Source organism: Phasianus colchicus, chromosome 2, assembly GCF_987193195.1.
Source record: "Phasianus colchicus chromosome 2, bPhaCol1.hap1.1, whole genome shotgun sequence".
Lineage (NCBI taxonomy): Eukaryota > Metazoa > Chordata > Aves > Galliformes > Phasianidae > Phasianus > Phasianus colchicus.
The window spans coordinates 81,820,083-81,839,539 of record NC_143437.1 but is presented as its reverse complement, the minus strand read 5'-3'; the positions used below and the strand labels follow the sequence as shown (position 1 = coordinate 81,839,539).

The 19,457-nt window shown below is 35.2% G+C and overlaps 1 protein-coding gene across 21 annotated transcripts in view; it reads left to right on the top strand.

The window, feature by feature from the left end:
* The window catches only part of RIMS1 (regulating synaptic membrane exocytosis 1), a 291,302-nt gene that overhangs the window by 103,214 nt on the left and 168,631 nt on the right, over positions 1-19,457 (top strand). For 19 of the 21 annotated variants that reach the window (XM_090136167.1, XM_090136172.1, XM_090136166.1 and 16 more), the window contains exons 2-3: positions 3,997-4,210; positions 5,768-5,779. In XM_090136167.1, coding sequence (XP_089992293.1) covers positions 3,997-4,210; positions 5,768-5,779 — 226 coding nt within the window. The remainder of the gene's footprint in view (positions 1-3,996; positions 4,211-5,767; positions 5,780-19,457) is intronic. The other 2 variants (XM_090136176.1, XM_090136155.1) reach the window with 1 other exon arrangement.

The following is a 19,457-nucleotide window of genomic DNA, read 5'->3' as shown; positions in this document are numbered from 1 at the left end:
AGGGGAGAACTCCTCTTTTTGGCTATGGTATTGACACCAGTAGTAGATTTATTTAGGTTTTGGAGTGCGTGATGAAAAATAGTATAAATATATGCACATATTCCTCTTAGATCATGGCCTGGTTGTCTGTCTTGTCAGAGGGGACTGAATAGATATTTGTTGCATGAGTTCCTCAAAAATTTACTTTATGTGCTCTAACCTAACACTTAAGTGTTTGGCTACATTAAGGAATATTTAATAGACTTAAATTTTTCTTGCATCTGATGAAACTGTGCTTATGGAGCAACCTTGAAAATTATCCATCTGTATTTTTAGCTCTTGCTACTGGAAAAATAACAGATTTTGATGGAAAAAAATTCCTTTAATTTCCCCTACAGCTCATTCACCAAGCCAAGTAGCAGAGAAGCAGTTATTTACACATCTCTGTTTAAATGCAAGTGTAGTTGGAGGCCTGGAAGTCTGATAGCACTGTGTCTCTGTGCATAGCCTGAATTAATGACCTGAAAGCTTAGAGAGTGAAGCACATCTCTGATGGCCTCTTCATCTCCAACATCAGCTAATAACATTCATACAACCTTGTGTGCTGGTTCCTGAAATTTGCAGCCGTTGTCTTCAGTTCCATTCCTGTCGTACAGAATATGTTAGAATTTTTCCAGTAGCACAGAATGTGTACATGCACAACAAGCAGGTGTTTTTTAAACCCTATATGTGAAAAGGCTGGTCGTACAATGATGCATAAAGTAAGAAATTTGTAAGTAATACTTATTTAGAAATAAATCTCTCAGCTAAATTAGTTGCGAGTAATTTCATCTAGCCCTTGCACAGAGAAGGGTAAAACATTATATTAATGTGCTTTTTAAGCTTCATACGAGATCGACAAAAAATCCGATGTACAATGTGTAATTGGAAAAGAGCAGGAATGGGAGCACTGCTTCCTGTTGCCTTTCCTTTCTACATTAAAAATCAGAGCTTTAAATCATGCCGTGGTGGAGAAGAGCAGAATTTAGTTTCCACGGTTCCACTTTTCAATAATATATTTTTATATAGAGGGGAATTTAATTACAGACCTCCCCATTATTTAAATGTATTTCTTAAGCTGGTTATGAAAGTCATTCCTGAATATTTTCAGTTGTTTTTATGCATTCTAAGTGATCAACTGTGTAAAATAAGTTAAATCATATGTGTAATCCAATAATGTGGCCAAAAGTATTAAGTTTCTCCAGTATTTTTCCTAATTCTATTGACCCACTTTCCTCATCTTACTCATCACTGCAAAGGTTTTTTAAGGAGGCTAGTAAGAAATAAAAATAAGACAAAAAATCCCTTTGCTACTTCTGCCAAGATTTTCATTAGCATAAAGCACTAAGTGTAATACATCATCTTTGTACTGAGGGAGAATAAAATATTTGGATTCTTAGCTTTCCCTTTAACTATTGCTGCATCAGGAGAATGCATCCATATAAGGTTATTATTCTGAAGTGTGAAAATCAGTGCAAGCAGTGATATTCATATCCAAATTGAATGAATATTTTACTGTGATTTCTGATAGTCGAATGATCATTTTCTAAGTACGAATGTCATCATAGAATAAATATATCCAAAACACTTCACTGAACAATGCTTTTTGTAAATAACACTGATTACTTATTTCTTAAAAAGTCAAAACAATACCCTATTAAAAAAATAATCCTGTAATAAAAGAGAATCTCTAGCTAGCAATGCATTGGTTAAATGGTGTCAGTCTCTGTGTGAATTAAGAGAGTAAGTAGCTCAAAGTAAGTGGCAGGGTTATTATCAAGATCTCTATAGACAAAACACCTACTCATACCATTTATTATACTCAAGAGTCCCTGTATCTATTAATAATCTACTAATTGTTCATGCTTCTTTAATGTTATCCTTGGAAATGTAGATATAAAGCAACACCTGAAAAGGTGGGCGAAGAGTCTGTAGGTGCCATACAGCATGATGAAAAGCCTTAATTGTGTACATGCCTTACTGTACTCACCCACTTGGTCTGCTTGAGGTCTTTGCTCAAGGTAATGAAAATAAAGGTCAGGGGTGGCAGCGCTCTCCTGGGGCACCTACAGAAAATTTTCCTTCTTGTATGATTTTGTCAATTAGTTAAATGAGCTGAATTATACTCTTATATAAGCTCCAGGGTGAGGTTTCACCTGGCTGCTGAGCTGATAGAATGGCTTGTTTCTGGGAGAAAAGAGGGGAGAAAAAAAAAAAAAAGAAAGGATGGTCCTTCTTTCCCTTGTCCTTTTTGTTTCTGATATGCGGAGCACACATCCTTTATTCCTCTTAGATCCCCAAAGGCCTGCCCAGAGGAGAGTGATTCAGGAAGCTAAGCAAGGAGGATTTATTATGTTGTTGTTTTGGGAGAATTTATTTTCTGTTGGTTTGTCTGTGGAATGGGTCTCTGTCCCACTGAGAGAGACTTGGTGAATGTCCCAAGGAGCAACAGTAACTGCCTGGAGAAGGAGAACTGCTGGATTACCCTTGGTGGGAGGGCCTCAGCCTTCAGCTGGTTCTGTACCAAAACTTTGTCATTGCTGTCATCTTTCTATAGAAACATAAAGGGGAAGAAATTCTCCTCAGAGATGATAATTTGTGACTAACATAGGTCTTCATACTGTAGTGATAAGAAAACCTTTATTGCTGATTACTTTATATTATTATTCTTGAATTACAGAAGGGGAAACAAGGGTAGAAGCATGAATTGCCTTAACAAACTTAGAAGCTGAGTCTTTTGGGTAGCAGAACAGTTTATCCAGCTGCTTGGCCAGCTGTCAGTGGGTCTAGAGGAGGGCCATAAAAAATGATCAGAGGGCTGGAGCACCTCCCTGTGACGACAGGCTGAGAGAGCTGGGACTCTTCTGCCTGGGGAAGAGAAGGCTGCAGGGGGAACTTACAGCAGCCTTCAGTACCTGAAGGGGTCTACAGGAAAGCTGGGGAGGGACTTTTTATAAGGGCATGTAGTGATAGGATTAGGGGAAATGGTTTTAAACTGAATGATGGTAGATTTAGACTAGATATCAGGAAGAAATGCTTTACTGTGAGAGTGGTGAGACACTGGAACAGGTTGCCCAGAGAGGTTGTGGATGCCCCTTCCCTGCAAGCATTAAGGACAAGGCTGGATAGGGCTTTGAGCAAGCTGGTCTACTGGGAGGTGTTTCTGCTTATAGCAGGGGGTTGAAAGTAGATGATCTTAAAGGTTTCCTTCCAACCTATATTCTATATGATTCATTCTGAGATTCATTCTGCTTGTGATGTGGGACAGCTGGAGAAGTGCTACTCCTTTGAACATCCTGCTTCATCTTATAAATGTGTCTACTTGTTGATACTTCTGTGGCTAAGTTGAAAGGAATCTCTGTAATAAGAGACAGCAAACCTTATTATCAAAGATCTCTGTAATTAACACTAACCAGGCAATACTACGTTTTTTTATTATTCTGATTTGATTTTGAAAATTGTCTTCAGATTCTTCTAGTGCCTGTGTGATTGTAATACGATTGTTGGAATCTTTAAGATACGTATGTAGCAATTTAGATTTTGAAAACAGAAGTGTAATGCTGTAAATGACAATTGAGTTTTTCTCTCTCTCTTACTTTATTTTGACTTTGATCATACTTGCTGGTATATATCCATGGTTAAAAGTCAATGCAGATTTGCTCAGACAATTGTGTTTCAGCTTTTATTTTGCACAGAGTAGATGCTTCTAGGTAAAGCTATGCGTTTTGTGCCATCTGTGTATATTTTAATCAGCTTGTGGTCAAGTGATATGCTCACCAGCATTGAAGGAAACCTAACGTTAATATATATCTATTAATTTTTTCCTTTACCAAATGTGGTGTGTATTTGATATGAGATATAGTATTATTGTGAACATGCCAAGAATAATAGGTTTAGTTATAAATTGAAAGTAAGAAAGACAAGGTAGTAGTGTTTCCCCCTATTCTTGCTATATAAACTTTTTTCTCATCTATGCAGGAGGTTGCATCAACAATTTGAAAGCTATAAAGAGCAAGTAAGAAAGATAGGGGAAGAAGCCCGCCGTTACCAGGGAGAGCACAAGGATGATGCTCCAACATGTGGAATCTGTCATAAAACAAAGTTTGCAGATGGTTGTGGCCATTTATGCTCTTATTGCCGGACCAAGTTTTGTGCTCGATGTGGAGGTCGTGTCTCTCTGCGATCAAACAATGTAAGTCTTCTGATGTGTATTCTTAAGAAAAAGCCTTAACATTTTCATGCTGCAGGTTGTTCATCTTAAGTTTGGCTTTTCATGCTTCATTTTACTTACATAGTTTATTCATCACTTCATTATGAGGTATTTGTGAATTAGAATAATGTGTCTGATGATGTTGTAGATACTCAGGTTTCGCAGAGTTAACTGAACAGATAAGAGTACATAGTGTATACTTCTACTGAATGGTGGCTCAAAGGAAACTTGTTTTGGAGAGAATGAAAGAAAAAACCCTTTTGTTGAGGCCGATCTCCGCATTGAGAATTTTTCATTGAACTCGTTTCAGTTCAAACTTCTTCTTTATAGAGCTTTTTGTATACACATAGGTTTCTCTTATATAAAAACAGCACACTTTTTGTTTAGGAAGAAGTCTTCCTTACCACAAAGAAAGTTTTGTAAATTTATTTAAAGTTTATTTCAAAAGTAAAACTATAGATTGATCTGGATCAGATATCCTACTTTCAGACAGGTGAGATAAATCTTTGCCTGCTCACAAAATGGAAGCATTTCCCCATATGCCCTGTCGGGGCAGTTCCTTATGAAGAATTGGTCAGTTACCTGTCTGTGACTGGAAGGATCTGTATTTGGAAGTGCACTGCCCAGAGATTTCTTTTGGCTGATCATCCAGTGTGTTCAGCAGCATTTCACAAATACACTTTTTACTGCACAACATGGCTTTGTTCACTATCATGAGATGATGATTTTCAAATATGGCCTTAAGATGCTGATATTTTGTAGGTGAAATTTCACTCCTTCCTATCAATGCAAATTCAGTTAAAAGTGGCCAGCAGTTCTGTGTCAGATAAACATGTTCACAGTAGAATTAGTTTGTGGCCTTTTCACCTTCTTTGCTCTAAAACTCAACAGAAAAGGGTTTCTGAAATTTGATATAAAACAAACAAACAAAAATCCTTAGAAAAATACCCATTTCATCATTACTTTGGAAATTCTCCATAGCCCTCATATACTTGTGAGTACAACACATTAAATTATTTTTCTGAAAAAATGATGTAGGTGTCTTGGGCAAAAAAATTTCATATATTCATATTTTAAGGTAAATGGATGCATTATATTTTGTCACCTGCAGGTGGTATCACTAGAGCAAGTCTATGAAAATACAGTTTACTTGGATGTGTTTGGTTGTACTGTTAATTGAAGTGCATATGACACAGTTTGTATTTACTCAGAAAGAAACTGAATATACATTATTTGTTTTTCACTTACTGTTCTGAGTCACAGAAATGGAAATGGAAAGTTTCCATTGGTTTGTAACTTATTTTTCATTTGTTCATGGTTCTGTGGGTTAGGGTGGGAAAACATTTTCTACACATGCAGTAATGTGACATTTTTATTTAAAACTTTTCTTTTTGCTTGTTTTACATTCTTAGCTCTTTGTAAAGAGTTACTAGAATTGCATTTATTTGAAATCTGCTTATTAATACTTGCCTATTTTATTCTTTTTCTCTTCTTCCTTTCTTTTTTTTTTTTTCTGCTTCCTTGGATGCTTTCCCAAAGGAGGACAAAGTGGTTAGAATCCATGCTTTTTATCATTTATTATTATAATGTTGTTAGTTAACTGGGAAACATATTAATGTAAAAAATGATCAGAAGGGGAGGGAAGAAGCACAGAAAACTTAACAACTAGGCCTCTCCTATCCCTTAGCTGAACAAACCCTTCAAAGTAAGCTCAATAAGAAACCCAAGGGTGTTGATTTACATTAGGATGATGTAAGAAATTAATTAGAAATTGAGGATTCTTAATAGTCCAAAAAATAGAGGAGGTAACAAAATATATTAACTTTTAATTTCATAAAAATGACTCTTGCTAACAATGTGACTTTTTGCTTGCAAAGTCCTTCCATCAGCTTCAGGAAATCTAAAGTAATAATTGAAATGTAACTTTACACTGATTTATGTAGTTTGTTGTGTTTCACTTCTGGCTGCAGCAAAAATTCAGGGAATTCTTGTAAAGTCATCTTTCTGATTTTTATACTTAAAGTAGTTTGCCTAGGCAAAGGATAACTTATCCTTTTGAAATTGTATATAGATATAGTAAGCAAGATGGAGTGAATCTTTTGAGACTGTGCAGCTGCTATTTCGGGAAACTGTAAAGCTTCCTTGGGATCAAATAGTGATGTATTCTATTGCCCCTGCAATGTAGTGGGGTTTTCTTTGTTGTTGTTGTTTTGTTTTTTTGTTTTGTTTTATTTTTTTTTCATAATCAGTTTTATTCTTGGAACACAATTTTTGTTTTGGTTACTATGAAATATAACTTGATAAACCTTTGTTGTACTTTTTAATGTGTGATTCTCTGCACAAAGTGCTGAAATAATTCAGGACTTTTCCAGTCTATTTATCTAAGGATTAGATTAGGGTAGTGTGAAAAGTGTCATCTTGTTATTGATTTATTACTGAAGCAGTGCATCACTGCTGAATCCACTGGGGTGCACTAGAAGAATAGTGCACTTGCGACAAGAAACAGCGAAGTTCTTAAATGCTGAAAGTGCCTCTTCAGTAAAGTGTAACCACATTAGATTTTGGAGAACAATCCAGCTGAACTACATCTGACCTGCTTATGTGATTGAGAAGTCCTTCACGCCTCAGATTTGAACAAAACTTTGCTGCATAGTCAGAGCTGTGATAGTGTGCACATGCATTAGAGATTGTATCTTTGATGATAATGTCATTTAGATTCCAGAAAACAGACTTCACTACACTGAAGTGCTCCGAAGAAATATGTACTGAAGACATACTTGACTTCTTTAGATTGTCCAAAATTCAATTAAAGATACCCTTGTTTGCACTTGCCTTGATTTAGGTTTTGCTGTGTTGAACTTCAAGATTCCCTGTGCCAAGAAAATGCCATAGTGACATAGAAGGCTGTGTGCTGCGTGCTGAAGATGAGCCGCATCCCTTTAACAGCTGAAAAGTCATGGTAGTCAGAGAGAGAATGTCTAATAATTAGTCCTGATTGTGTGAGGAACAGGGAGACTTTTTTTTTTTTACAAAGTACAATTGCTTAAGCCATGCCTATCTCTGAAAGCTAAGAGACCAGGTGGTATGAATTAATTCAAAAATATGATTACATACCTGAAATAATGTCTCTTATAAGCAGGGCAATTTGTATAATTTATGCAGGCCACACCATTTCTTTTTTTTTATTTTCATTGGTTTGACATTCCTGACCAGTGTACATGCAGGGACAACCTCCTTTTTAATCTATTGAGTCTAATGATGGTAAAGACTTTTTCAACATATTTAGATGAGCCTTTTTATCTCCAAGTAAATTTTTACAGCTATAAATGATATTAATATTAAAACTTGTGCACTAAGTTCCTACAAGTTCATCACTTAGAAAGGACAGTGAAATGTGAGTTATCAGGAAAAATCTAGCGTGGTCCTAGATTCCAGGTATTTCCCTTAGTGCTGGAGTTTTAAACCAGCAGTTATAATGGGTGGTTTTAATGAGATCTCACCTGATATTGTGTCCTATGTGTTACATATCTCTGATAAATTCAAGATGTGGCAGGCACAAAGTCATACAAAGGATGATAAAAGAATTGGAGAATTCATCATATGAAAGAGGACTACAGACAGATCAGAGGGACAAAAAGTAGAGAAACTGCAGTTAATACCTAGAAATACAATGTTTTAAAAAATAAGAACAACCATTAATCTAAAGAACAGTGAATACATGAGACCAAGTGGACGTAAGTTGTCCGTAAATGCTTTTGGAAAGAGATTTCCACAATCACTTAAGATTTCAGAAAGTAATTTATTGGAAGGAAAAGCAACCCAAAAAATTGTAAAGGTTGAATTCGATAAGTTTAAGAAAGAATTTGTGATTTGATTGCTTTTGACTGTAGGATAAGTAAGAGGTCCCATGCAGCTGTCATCTTTTGCTAAGATTGTTTTAAAGTTGTTTGTAGGTAACAAAATGTTTCATGGGAAGCTACAAAGGTGGCTTCCCTTTGAAGCTGTTCTTTACCTTTTCAAGAAAATATCAAATGTATATCAAGGGCTGTTTCAAAAATATAGAGCAAAACTTAATATATATTCTCCCTCTTTAAAACAGTGAAGTACATCCCAAAATGTTAATCTTTTGTAATGGGAGTTTGTCAATAACCTAGGCTTATGGGAATTCAGTGACTCTTGTGCATTTACAAAATTACTTGGCAATAACTGGTACAACCTAGTAGATAATGAGGCACGTACCTTTCCATGATTCTTATTATAGTCTGTTGAAATGCATTAATAAGTATGTATCTTTAGCTCTTCCGTGCCCTTTGAGTATGGCTAGCTCTTCATACTACTGACCTGTGCCTGCTTATCTCTCCATGTGATTTCAGGCAGATGGTATTAAATGGACACATTGTCAGATAGGGGGACTGCTGTCTAGTTAAAACATGGCTTAGGTACAGCTGTGTGGTGAGAATATTCATGGTGTTAATGATGTTAATAATAATATTGATGGTGGCTGAGTTCACTAAAAAACATTTGGTGATTATATCACACCCTGAAGAAATACAAGTGTTTTCCTCTATTACTGAAAAATGACGTTGTGCTATGGCAGCCTATTTCACCAATGTGCACTGAAAATTTGTGTATGCTTTTACAGAAAGAAGAATATTAGTAAGAGGATTTTATGAGTAAGCATTTTTGGAGGAAGTGATGTACGTAGGTGCTCAGTGAAAATCAGACCAGACTGACCTTTTCTAATTTGATGGATCACTTTCTAGGTTTTGTTAGTCCCTTATAGAGTCAATGGTTTAGCTCTGGATACTTCTGCTTCTGCTATATATGCTATTTGGCAATTTAATTGCCAAAATAGTGGTGGATTTGTTAATGCTATTATTTCCTTTTTATTTACTCTTCTCTCTGATGTGATCTACCAGTATAAGTAGGACAGTGGAGAAGCAACAAAATACCTGGCTAGCATTTCTTTGCCTATTTTGCTCCATCTCCTCAACATCCTGCTGCTGCTGCTGCTTTTCTTTACTGCAATTGCAGCTAGAGCACTGTATAGCAAAAGCCACCTGATAATGTGACCTTCTTTTCACTGCTCCCATAAAAGCTTTTACCTAATACTTGCTTGTAGAGAGGTGTATTTCCTTTGCAGACAGATGAAAAAAACTCTGAAAGAGTCTCTGAAAGAGAAAGAAACTCTTTTTCTTTTTCTTTATAGATAAGGAGATGTATTGTAGGATGTAAAAGTAGCCTTGAATAAGTGAAGACAGCTTCTTCAAACTAAAATTGCAGTATTTTGTTGTGGGTGTTTTAAACTACCTGATGTTTGTAGAACGTTAATAGAATTAAGGGGAAGACCAATGCTTCAGCTTAAGCTATGTGCTTATCTCTAGCAACCTGCCATTGTGTAGACTTCATTCAGACTGTAATTTTTGATTGAATTTATAGTGAAAAGAATTCAGAACAAATGATGAAAAATAAATTTATTACCGCTTTCTTTTCTTTTTCAGAAATGTAGTGCAGAACACTTTGCTTACTTTTTTCTCCTATTTATATACAAGAATGACTGGGAGGAGATCAGGATGTAAAATACATTGTGGATAGATGAGAACTAATTTAACTGGACTGAAGTGTATGTGATTGCAGAAAGTGATGGCGACTGTCAGTACTGTGAAATATCAGAACTTTACATTTCAGATCTAGGTTACACTGAAATTATGTGCACTTTAGTATAATGTCAGTGAATTACACTGAAAGACAGACAAGAGCTGTTCAGGAAGCTGAGGAATTCTAGCTCAAGTAAAATGCAGAGCTCTTTCCTTTCCTCTCCTTTTTGGCAACTTAGTTCACTGTCAAACAAAATATTATTATCATTAATTTTCATGTAAGTCCTTAAAGTTGGTTTGTTCTTCACCAAGTTTGCTGAAGAAACCATGTTCAACTGACAGTTCGCCCATTTTTCAGAGTCTACATGGCAAAAATGATTGCTTACTTCTTGTGCATGGGAGGGAAAAAAAAAAAAAGCAGGCTCTGCTCTCAAGAGTGAGTTCTTTATAAAAGCTTTGACTGCAAAAGAGTCACTGGATGCTGTTCTTTTTTCTTAAAGCAGTATTGAATCAATAACTACTGCCTTGTACTTGTTGCTATGCCTAGACTCTGCTTAGCTGTTAGCCAAACTCAAGCATCCTACTTTTCTACTGCTGATGGCCAGGAAAAAATATCGCTGATGCAACCTTGTTTCTTAACCTATGATTAAGGGTAGCTTAGTCTTTTATTGCTGTTTTTGCTGTTAGCATGCAAGCTAGATCACAGAGTGACCTGTGGAGACACCGTTTCAATGATGCTGGAAACCCCATGTAGTACAGTGGAGCCTAAATTAAAAAAAATAACAAAATCCACACTTTCAGTTCCCTGCAGCATGAATACCAAACTGGTTATCCTATTTTTTTTTTCCTTGTATTTTAAGTACCTTTGTTTCAGGTTATCTGATTCAAGGTAAAGAATATGGGGAATTATATTTTGCTTTTTTTTTTAGTTAAGAAAAAGTTAGCAATACTTTTGATTGTAGTCATTCCACCCACTGCAAAAGCTTCTGTTAAAGAAATTAAATATTGATAACATTCCAAAAGTCAATAAAGCTTTTTTAAAAAATTTATATCACCTGTTCTTATGTATGCATAAGCATATGTTGTGTAGACATTTCTATGTTGTTGCATATGTCATACATGAATATCCATGCATAACCTTAGTGTATTTATACTAATACAGGAATTACAGCTCTCATGAAACATCTTAATAACTTTTAAAGTCTGTGTATCATTCAAGGTAATTAAATCAATTAAATAATCATTATTTATATTTCAACTTATTTTTATGAAAAAGAAATTAAAAAATGCCTGCATTTTGCTTGGTATTTTCAGTCAAATGAGATGAGAATGCTTTTTTTTTTTTTCTTTCCCAGGCTGATGCTATTTTCCTAGCTGTGTATTATTTAATATAAGTAGAGGGTTAAAAGAACCCTTGTTTTTTAAAAATATTTTCTTAAGCATTAATAAATTTTAAAAATATGATAGTATGAACCTCTGTTTTTGAATGCTTTTCCACAGGAATTTGAAATTCTTAGCCCTGTGACTAAAATAAGATTTTGTCTTTTTCTTGATTTCTTTTTGTTGCAAGAGGACTTGTCCTTTTTATTACGTTACTGCATAATAATAATAATTGTTCACTGTGGTCTTGCATTGCTTGACACAAGAAACTGCAAAACTTCTACGGAAAGCTGATATTAGGGATTTGAGAAATAACTGTATTTCAAAAATGCAACAATATAGAAAGAGATTTATTCACTTCTCTGACAGAAAATACAGTGAATCATTTCCCTAAGTTTGTGTAAGTAATATGTCTTAAGGGTTGTGTAAAGGGAAATACCTCAGTTAATTAGTTTCAACTGCAGAAAAATATTGAAAAGAAGGGGAAGCATATTCTAATAATTGCCATCCAAGAAGGGATTTCCTGTGTGTGTTGCTCTTTAGGTAAGAGGATGAAGGAAATAGAAAATATTAACAGTGAAACACAGTATGGAGTCATGAGAAGAGTCTATTTCTGTTTGATGTGTTCATATACATTAAAACAAACATCACTATACTAAAAGCTGTAACTTTATAATAAATTCTGATCCTTATCTATTCAGTGCACTGCAGTTTTCAAAACAATCAAATATGAACTTACAGATTTGATGTGACAGTCTAGGTACGTGTGGTCTAATCTAAACGGGAATTGCCTGGTATGAAACAGACACAATTCTGATCATCATCTATCAAAATTTTTACATGTATGTATAATTTCATAAAATTAGGACAAAAGAATCAGACAGATAATGCAAAAGTGATGTGTTCACATGCATTAAATCAATTTTCTTTTTACATTTCATTGCATCTACTTATTAATTGTGACAGATTGAAAATATATTAACAGCAGTTCATTGCTTTTTTTGCTTGTGATTGTGCCATCAGAAAAGATTTGCAGATACCCAGAATTGTAGTGACACATAGAATTGCATTTCTAATTTTAAATAGTGCATTTCTCTTTTAGTGGGTGATTTCCTGTAATAGGAACATTTTAAAAACAATTTTTTATTGCTGACTCATTATTAAGACTCAGTAAGTTCTGAGACTTACTTTAAAAATAAATATTTAAAGCTTATACAGTCAATAATTCAGAATTATGTCTCATATTGCTGTATTTGGGAATAAGGCTGGATATTGCTGACAGGATATCTGTGTAGATGATTTTGAGCATCAGAATAATAAGGTTAGTTATTTGGGAATATGGCCAGCCCGCAGAGTTCTCTTTCAACCAAGCTCTCTGATATCAGTAGATATCAGTAAATCTCTACTGTTGGAGATGGTCGCCATTTTAGCTTAGTTGGTGAGTGTACTGACTTCTGCTTTATAAGAATTATACAGGATCACTTTCAAAGCACTGCCACCTCAGGAACCTGTTTCTCTTCTGGTTTTCTGCTCCTCCAGTTGTTTGCTCAATTCAATACGTTTCTATGTCAATAGAAAGCAAATCTCATCCTTAAGTCCATGGAAAACAGTGCATAGCAAGCTGTAATTTCAACTGAGTGGTCACCAGACTTGTTTGGAAATGTTATTGCTTCCCTTCAGCACATTGTGGACATTTAATTGTCTGAATTTTCCCCAGTGTACTACTTTTCCATGTCCTTTAGTTCATGCATGAATAAAATTTGTGAAATACGTTTATTATTCCCTTTTGATAACAAGACAAATCTAATCTCGTTAATAAGACTCTTATCTTTCTGGTATCTCATAGTCCAAAATTGCTGTGCTTTTTTCATAGCCTTATGAGACTTGTGGTCATTATTATTTCTGAATTTAGTTTGCCATATTGCACTTCAAGCAAACAATGTGCCTTGTAAGGTATTGTGTAAAATATTTCCTGTGTTTCTGTTATTTTAATTTTTGCAATAGAATAATGTATTGGTTGTCAGCCAGACAGGAGTGGTTGGCACCTGAGATTTCTAAAACACTGTGCACTATATCTAATAAATATATCATTATTCTCCCTCTGTTATGGAATAAAGATGTAAGGAGGTAATGAACTGTAATTAAGGAAAAAGAAAAAAAGGATGTGGAGAAGTATATTCATAACATTTGCTCTAAAATTTTAAGTAATAAAATACATTTAAATACATTAAAATAAATTTAGCTGTCTCAGTTGTGCTGTAGGTAATTGTTTTTCCATACTGAATCTCAGTGTGTAGAGACATCACCTCTGAGGATAAAACCAGGAGCTGGGATAAGAGAGATGGCTAATCCAGAGACTGCAAACTGTGAATGATATACTGGTCCACATCTAGCTTCTCTGAAATTAACCTTGTATGTATTTAATAAGTTCATTTTGTCAGGTAGATTTAAGCTCTGAAATTAGAGTACAATGTGAAAGCCAGCGTGTTCTTGCTGAGTAAGGATGAGGTGAGCCCATGCTCTCTTTTTGACTGCACATTTGTCCAGTGATTCTAGTCACTGGAAATTACTCCATGTTGTGCAATGCTTTGAAAATACAAATTAAATAAGCCTTTATTATCACTGAGAAGCACCGGTGATGAACATGCTTGTACTTTGTCAGCTTGTTACTATACTTCTCATCTGTTCCTCGTGTCTGAGGAAGGCTATTGATCAAGGAGATGGACTTTTAGCAGTCAGAATCCTTTCACGTTCACAATATTGAGCAACTTACTGAACACTTCACAAAAAAGTACCCCAAATTCACACATTCATGCGTGTGGGCCGTACATGCAGTGCCATCTATTGGCAAATCAAGGGAGATTGTTTTGGTGTTCTATCACACAGCTTCTGCTGGGGTGGAGAAAAAATGGGGCAGTGTAAATCTGCATGGAGACTGAATGTATTCAGCTGGGCTGCCCAGGAGCGTGGGATGGAGTTGGCTGTAGGCCTCAGCATGGTTAGAAAGTGAGGAGGTGCAGCCAAGCAATGGAAACAGGCAAAGACTGGTTGTGCAGAAGTGATTTTATAGAAGTTTTGATAACTGAATATAAGCAAAATTAGTAAAATGAATTCTGGTGTTATTTTGTCATCTCAGAAACACAGAGATATTTTAAGAGATCTTGCTGCAAAGAAACATTTGAGTAGATTATGACCTGTTAAGCATTATGAGAAACTGACAAATAGCAGAAAAAAATTTCCAGAGAACAAAGTAATTATGAGGACTAGATGTAATCTCTGCTCTCCTGCTCTTTCTCTCTCTCTCTCTTTTTTTTTTAATTATAAATAACCTTAATCCTCATCCAGGATTAAAATTCAGTGTATTTTTAGCAATGCTATGTCCTAGATAAAGATACTTCCTATCTGTGATTTTATATCTTTTATACCTTTTGGATTCTGGAGCATTTTATTTCATTTATATTCATTTAAGATTTTACTTAACAAATGGATACTTCCATCTGTGTATCTTCAATACTGCAATTAGTGAGGGATGGTTTGTCATGCATATACCTTAGGTTTATAAGTATAGTATATGAATTTGAGGATAGTAATAATAATTACAGAGAAATTTTCTGCAGAGTTCTTGGACACATTTACATTTCATTTTTCCCATGAAGATAAATAAACTTCTTCCCAAAGCTGCTGTATAAAATATTATAAAATATTTGTTGCTGGTTATTTAATGACCAGTAAGAGATTAAGTGAAAATCTGGACAAAGTGTTATCTGCATTGATTTAAGGAGGAGATAACACCAAATAATTTTTAAATCTAGATAGAGATTTCTAAGGAGCTGCAAGTTACTTAGTCTGAAGTTAATCAGTTCCTGTGCAGTTTCTGTATGCAGGATAAAACACATCAGTTTATTTCTGACATGTTCACGGACAACTTTGGAATTGTTATTTTATCAACAATTCATCACAACATATATGTAGGTCACTCTGAAAGTAGTACCTCCTATTTATTTCCATAGAAACTACAACAGATGCAAAGATCACAATAATGCTATTTGATAGAGCAAATTCTCAGCTACAGAATGTAAACGCAGTGAAACAGGAAATAGTAAGGAATTAAGATGACGAAGAGTTCATCTTTCTGCTTTTTTTCTCAGCTACAGAATGCTATTTTTCAGTATAGTCACCACTGTTAGACAGTTTGCAGAGATGAGCTGGTTGAAATGCCCTTTGTTTCATGGTGCAACATCTGTGCATGGCCATCCAGAATGCATCTTGTCCTTTACATTGCTGTCACTGCTGCTGAAACTCACCCACTGCCTCACTGTGCTCACATCCACTATTTGACATACACGTGATAATTGTGTTGTCATGTCTGCAGGATTTTTTTTTATATATTCTTGGGATATTACTAGTGGTGATACAATTTGTATCACTGCAATGTGTTATAAGAGATCACAACACAAATGCTTTAGTGTTTACACATGCATGTAAATATACATACACAGTAAGGGTCATTTTTCTCTTCTGTATTCTGTGGGAAAACCCCTTTCATAGCCCAACACCTTTACTGCTTAGGATGCTTTGTATTGGACTTTATAGGTGTAGGCTTTCCTTACCTATTTCATAGGCAGTCTTGTGAGAAGGTAAAAGAGAACACAAATTCTTGCCCATGTAAGAACAGTGAAACAGGAAGTAGTAGGGAATTAAGATGATGAAGATTTCATCTTTCTGATTTTTTTCTGTATTATTTTTGTTGTGTTTTTTTTTTTTTTTGGTCACTTTCTGCATACATACAACTTCATCCTTGCATATCTGTTTGTCCTATGTTGTGGGTTTTGCCTCTTTGCTCTATAGACCTAAGTATACGGTTTTCTGATCAGGCAGCTAGTGTTTAGTAGAGCCTGTTGTTCACCTTAGAGGAGCTTTATTCATGGTCACTTCTGCAGACTGCTAAAGAGGAGGCTGCTGAGGGTCCACAAGAGACCAGTACATCTGTTGTCAAATTGAGCAGGAATCAGTCCAAATAGAAACCTCTGCATTATGTGTGAGCTGTGTTTACACTTTCATTATACTAACTGCAGTAAATCCAGTCATTGTACCTCAAAGACATTGAGTGCTTTGACTGGGACTGAATTTGCGCTGAATCTTTCCCTAGCTGTCTGAACTGTATCAGCTGGGGTCTCTGCTTTTCGGAATTGGCATCTTCTCTAATTTGAATACTGCTGAGCTTTACTCCAGCAGCTCCCCAGGGTGTAAGTGAATCTTGGATAACTCTGGTGTCATATCTGATGGCTCCATATCCATATTTTGGAAACATTAAGGCATTGCAGGTAGAATTACATGTCAGTATATAGGCTGCTGAATCCCACTAGATTGCTCTATCTTTCTTTCTTAGCCATTTCTTTTTGTCACTGAGTGTCAGGATATCAACTGACCACATACTGCTTAATTAGTTTTTTCTTTCACCATAAATATCTATAAGTGCTGCTCTTTTCAGTGAATTTGCTGGATTTAATACTTTGATGAACATGAAGTAACAACTTGTATTTGGCCCTGCATGTGGCAGGGGGTTGGAGATTCATGATCCTTGAGGGTCCCTTCCAACCCTGGCCATTCTGTGATTGTATTTACTGTAAAGCATGTGTATTTTTGAAATTGTATGTTGAAAGGTTTTTTTTTTTTTTATTTCCCGTTTTCTCAAGGGAGACGATCCTTTAATCTTTTATACGCAGAGTTTGTCAACATCTCTATTAACTTGCTTTCATTTTTCATTTTAGTCTCAACTTCTTATTACCTGCGAATTTCTAAACTACGTTACTGTAAGTTTAGAGTCACTACTGCTACAGACTTCTGTATTTGGTACTTACACTACCCTTAGCACCACAATAATATATTATACCTTGTTCAATAAATGAGAATGACACGAAAGCCACTTCGTAGCTACCAAAGGGATGCAAAGTAGTTAAATAATAAATTAAAATCAACATAAAATTACTTTCTTTCTATTTTAATTCCAGTAGGATCAGATTTGGAGATCTACTTGCTTTAACAACTGCTTCCAAAAGCAATTGTTTGGGGAATGCTAAATTATGGCAAGAACAACTTCCTGATGTACAACTTATATTGTTTGTAATCTGAACGTTCTGGCTGTTTTCTCAGAACTCGTATCCCACCCTGTACTGTCCACTCTTTCACTTGGTACAGTGTTCAATCTGTTTGACAGCAATTTGAATCTTAGTGTTTTAGTTTAAAGCTGTTCATGGGTCACTTAGTACCCTTCTTTTCTTTGGCTTTGTTTGTGTTATAAATGTAGGTACTGTGATGTTTATGAGTTGATAGATCATCTTTCCTCTGCTCTTGGTTTTATTCTATTGTATATAACTTGCTCAGCATATATGTAGTTACTGTTTCTGTGTAGTTTATCTTATTGAATAACTGAAAGATATGTCCTGTAATCTTTTTTTCCTCCTTTGTCTGAGGGCACTCTGGATGGCTAACCTTAGCTGCCCAGTAATTGCCTTTTCTAGTTTAATTATTACACAGTATTACATTAAAAAGTGCAATGAATTTACAATACCTGTGCTTCAAACAAGTAAAAAGAATGATATTCTATACTGGTTTAGTATACAGCTTCTGTTTTGTAAACTATTTGGGATGACTAAGTAGAGCAGAAGTTTGAAATATTTCAAAAAGAAAACTTTCTTCTGCTTGCAGACCAGGTGGCATGGCAAAGCCTCAGCAGCTTTTCCAAGCAAACTGATTAAATTCCAAATAAGGTAGTATTTTTTCTGGAGGATAAGTTAATACATGCAGATATAGAAACTGAAATAAAAAGTAATTTCTGTTTTGATTTGCTTTGAAAAACAGCCATTGTAATCATAAAGAAAAGCTCTTGGCTTGAAAATGCAGTTTGACTTTCAGTGTGGACCTTAAATCTTTCAGCTGTGTTACTTTCTGCTAGCAATAAAAGCTTACAAGGCTAGTAATGCTCTTGCCACCTATGTTTTTGGGGATGAAAAGAAGTTCTTTTAGTTTTTGAAAACAGAACAGTTTTTACTTCCCTAAAAGAGGCAGGAGAGGAGGGAAAAGAGAAAGGAAAAAAAACCCAGCAACAACCAACCCTGAAGATTTTGCAAATAGAAGATAGTAATGCCATGTGGTTATTACTAAAGCTAGTGGATGTGCTTTGTTTCTCTTTAGAGCTTTAGTTTATCACACTCAATCTGCCACTGTTTGCAGCTGTGAGCTGTGTCCTAGGAAGCTCATTTGTTACATGGTTTGTCATAGTGCTCATGTGTGCATAGTTTTGTTAGTGTCTTAGTCTGATTTTGTCTGAATAAATAATAAAATTTGCCTGAGCATTTTTCTCAACAGAGAAAGAACCCAAAGTTCCAAAATATCTTTCTCTTTCTGACCTTTAGAGTCAAAACAAATATATCTGAAAAGAACTGGAATGTTAAACTCTTGAAGATCAAACAAAATCGCAGTATAGGTCTGAGGAAAGGAAGGAGTTTCCCCTGAAATAAGTTTTATATGCCCACGCATTATCTCTGTTCCAAATGAAATAACCCTTGGTATGTGACAAGACAACCCCATTTTGTTGCTTCTCCAATACTGTTGTTAATTCCTCATATTTGTCCTATTTTCTCCCTGTCGCCTTTCTCTGAATTTTTTCTCTTCTTTTTCTTGTTGTCTGTAATTTTTCTCTTCACCCAGCTTTGGTTCTTTCCACTTACTTGCTCCTGTCTTCTCGGGTTTTCATTCTAAGCCAAGAATGAAAAGTCCCACAAGTCTTCCTTTCTTATGCTGTATTCTTTTGACTGGCGACAATAAAGAGCTGAAATAGTGAAGTGAAAGCTCTTAAAGACTACAGGACCAGAATAGCATAGCCTCCAGTAAACCAGTTATATTAAAGCTGGAGTAAACTGATTTTAATATAATCTTGTAAAAGTTACGGAGACAACCAGATTAGAACAGTGTTGACCTTATTAATATACACTCTACTGACCTGATTAAGAAATTCAGTGTTGAGTTAATTAAATAATAATAATAAAGAAATACAAGTGAATGCTTAAAGACACATTTTAGAAACAACAAATTTACTGGAATAAAATATTTTAGAACAAACTACATAAAAGCTATAACTGGGTGAAGATTAAATTGATTTGTCTATTACATCTGTTTTGGATTTAAATAACTAAAGTTGATTTATTTGGCTGGGATGATTCCGGTGGCTCTCTTATGTAATGTGAATAAAT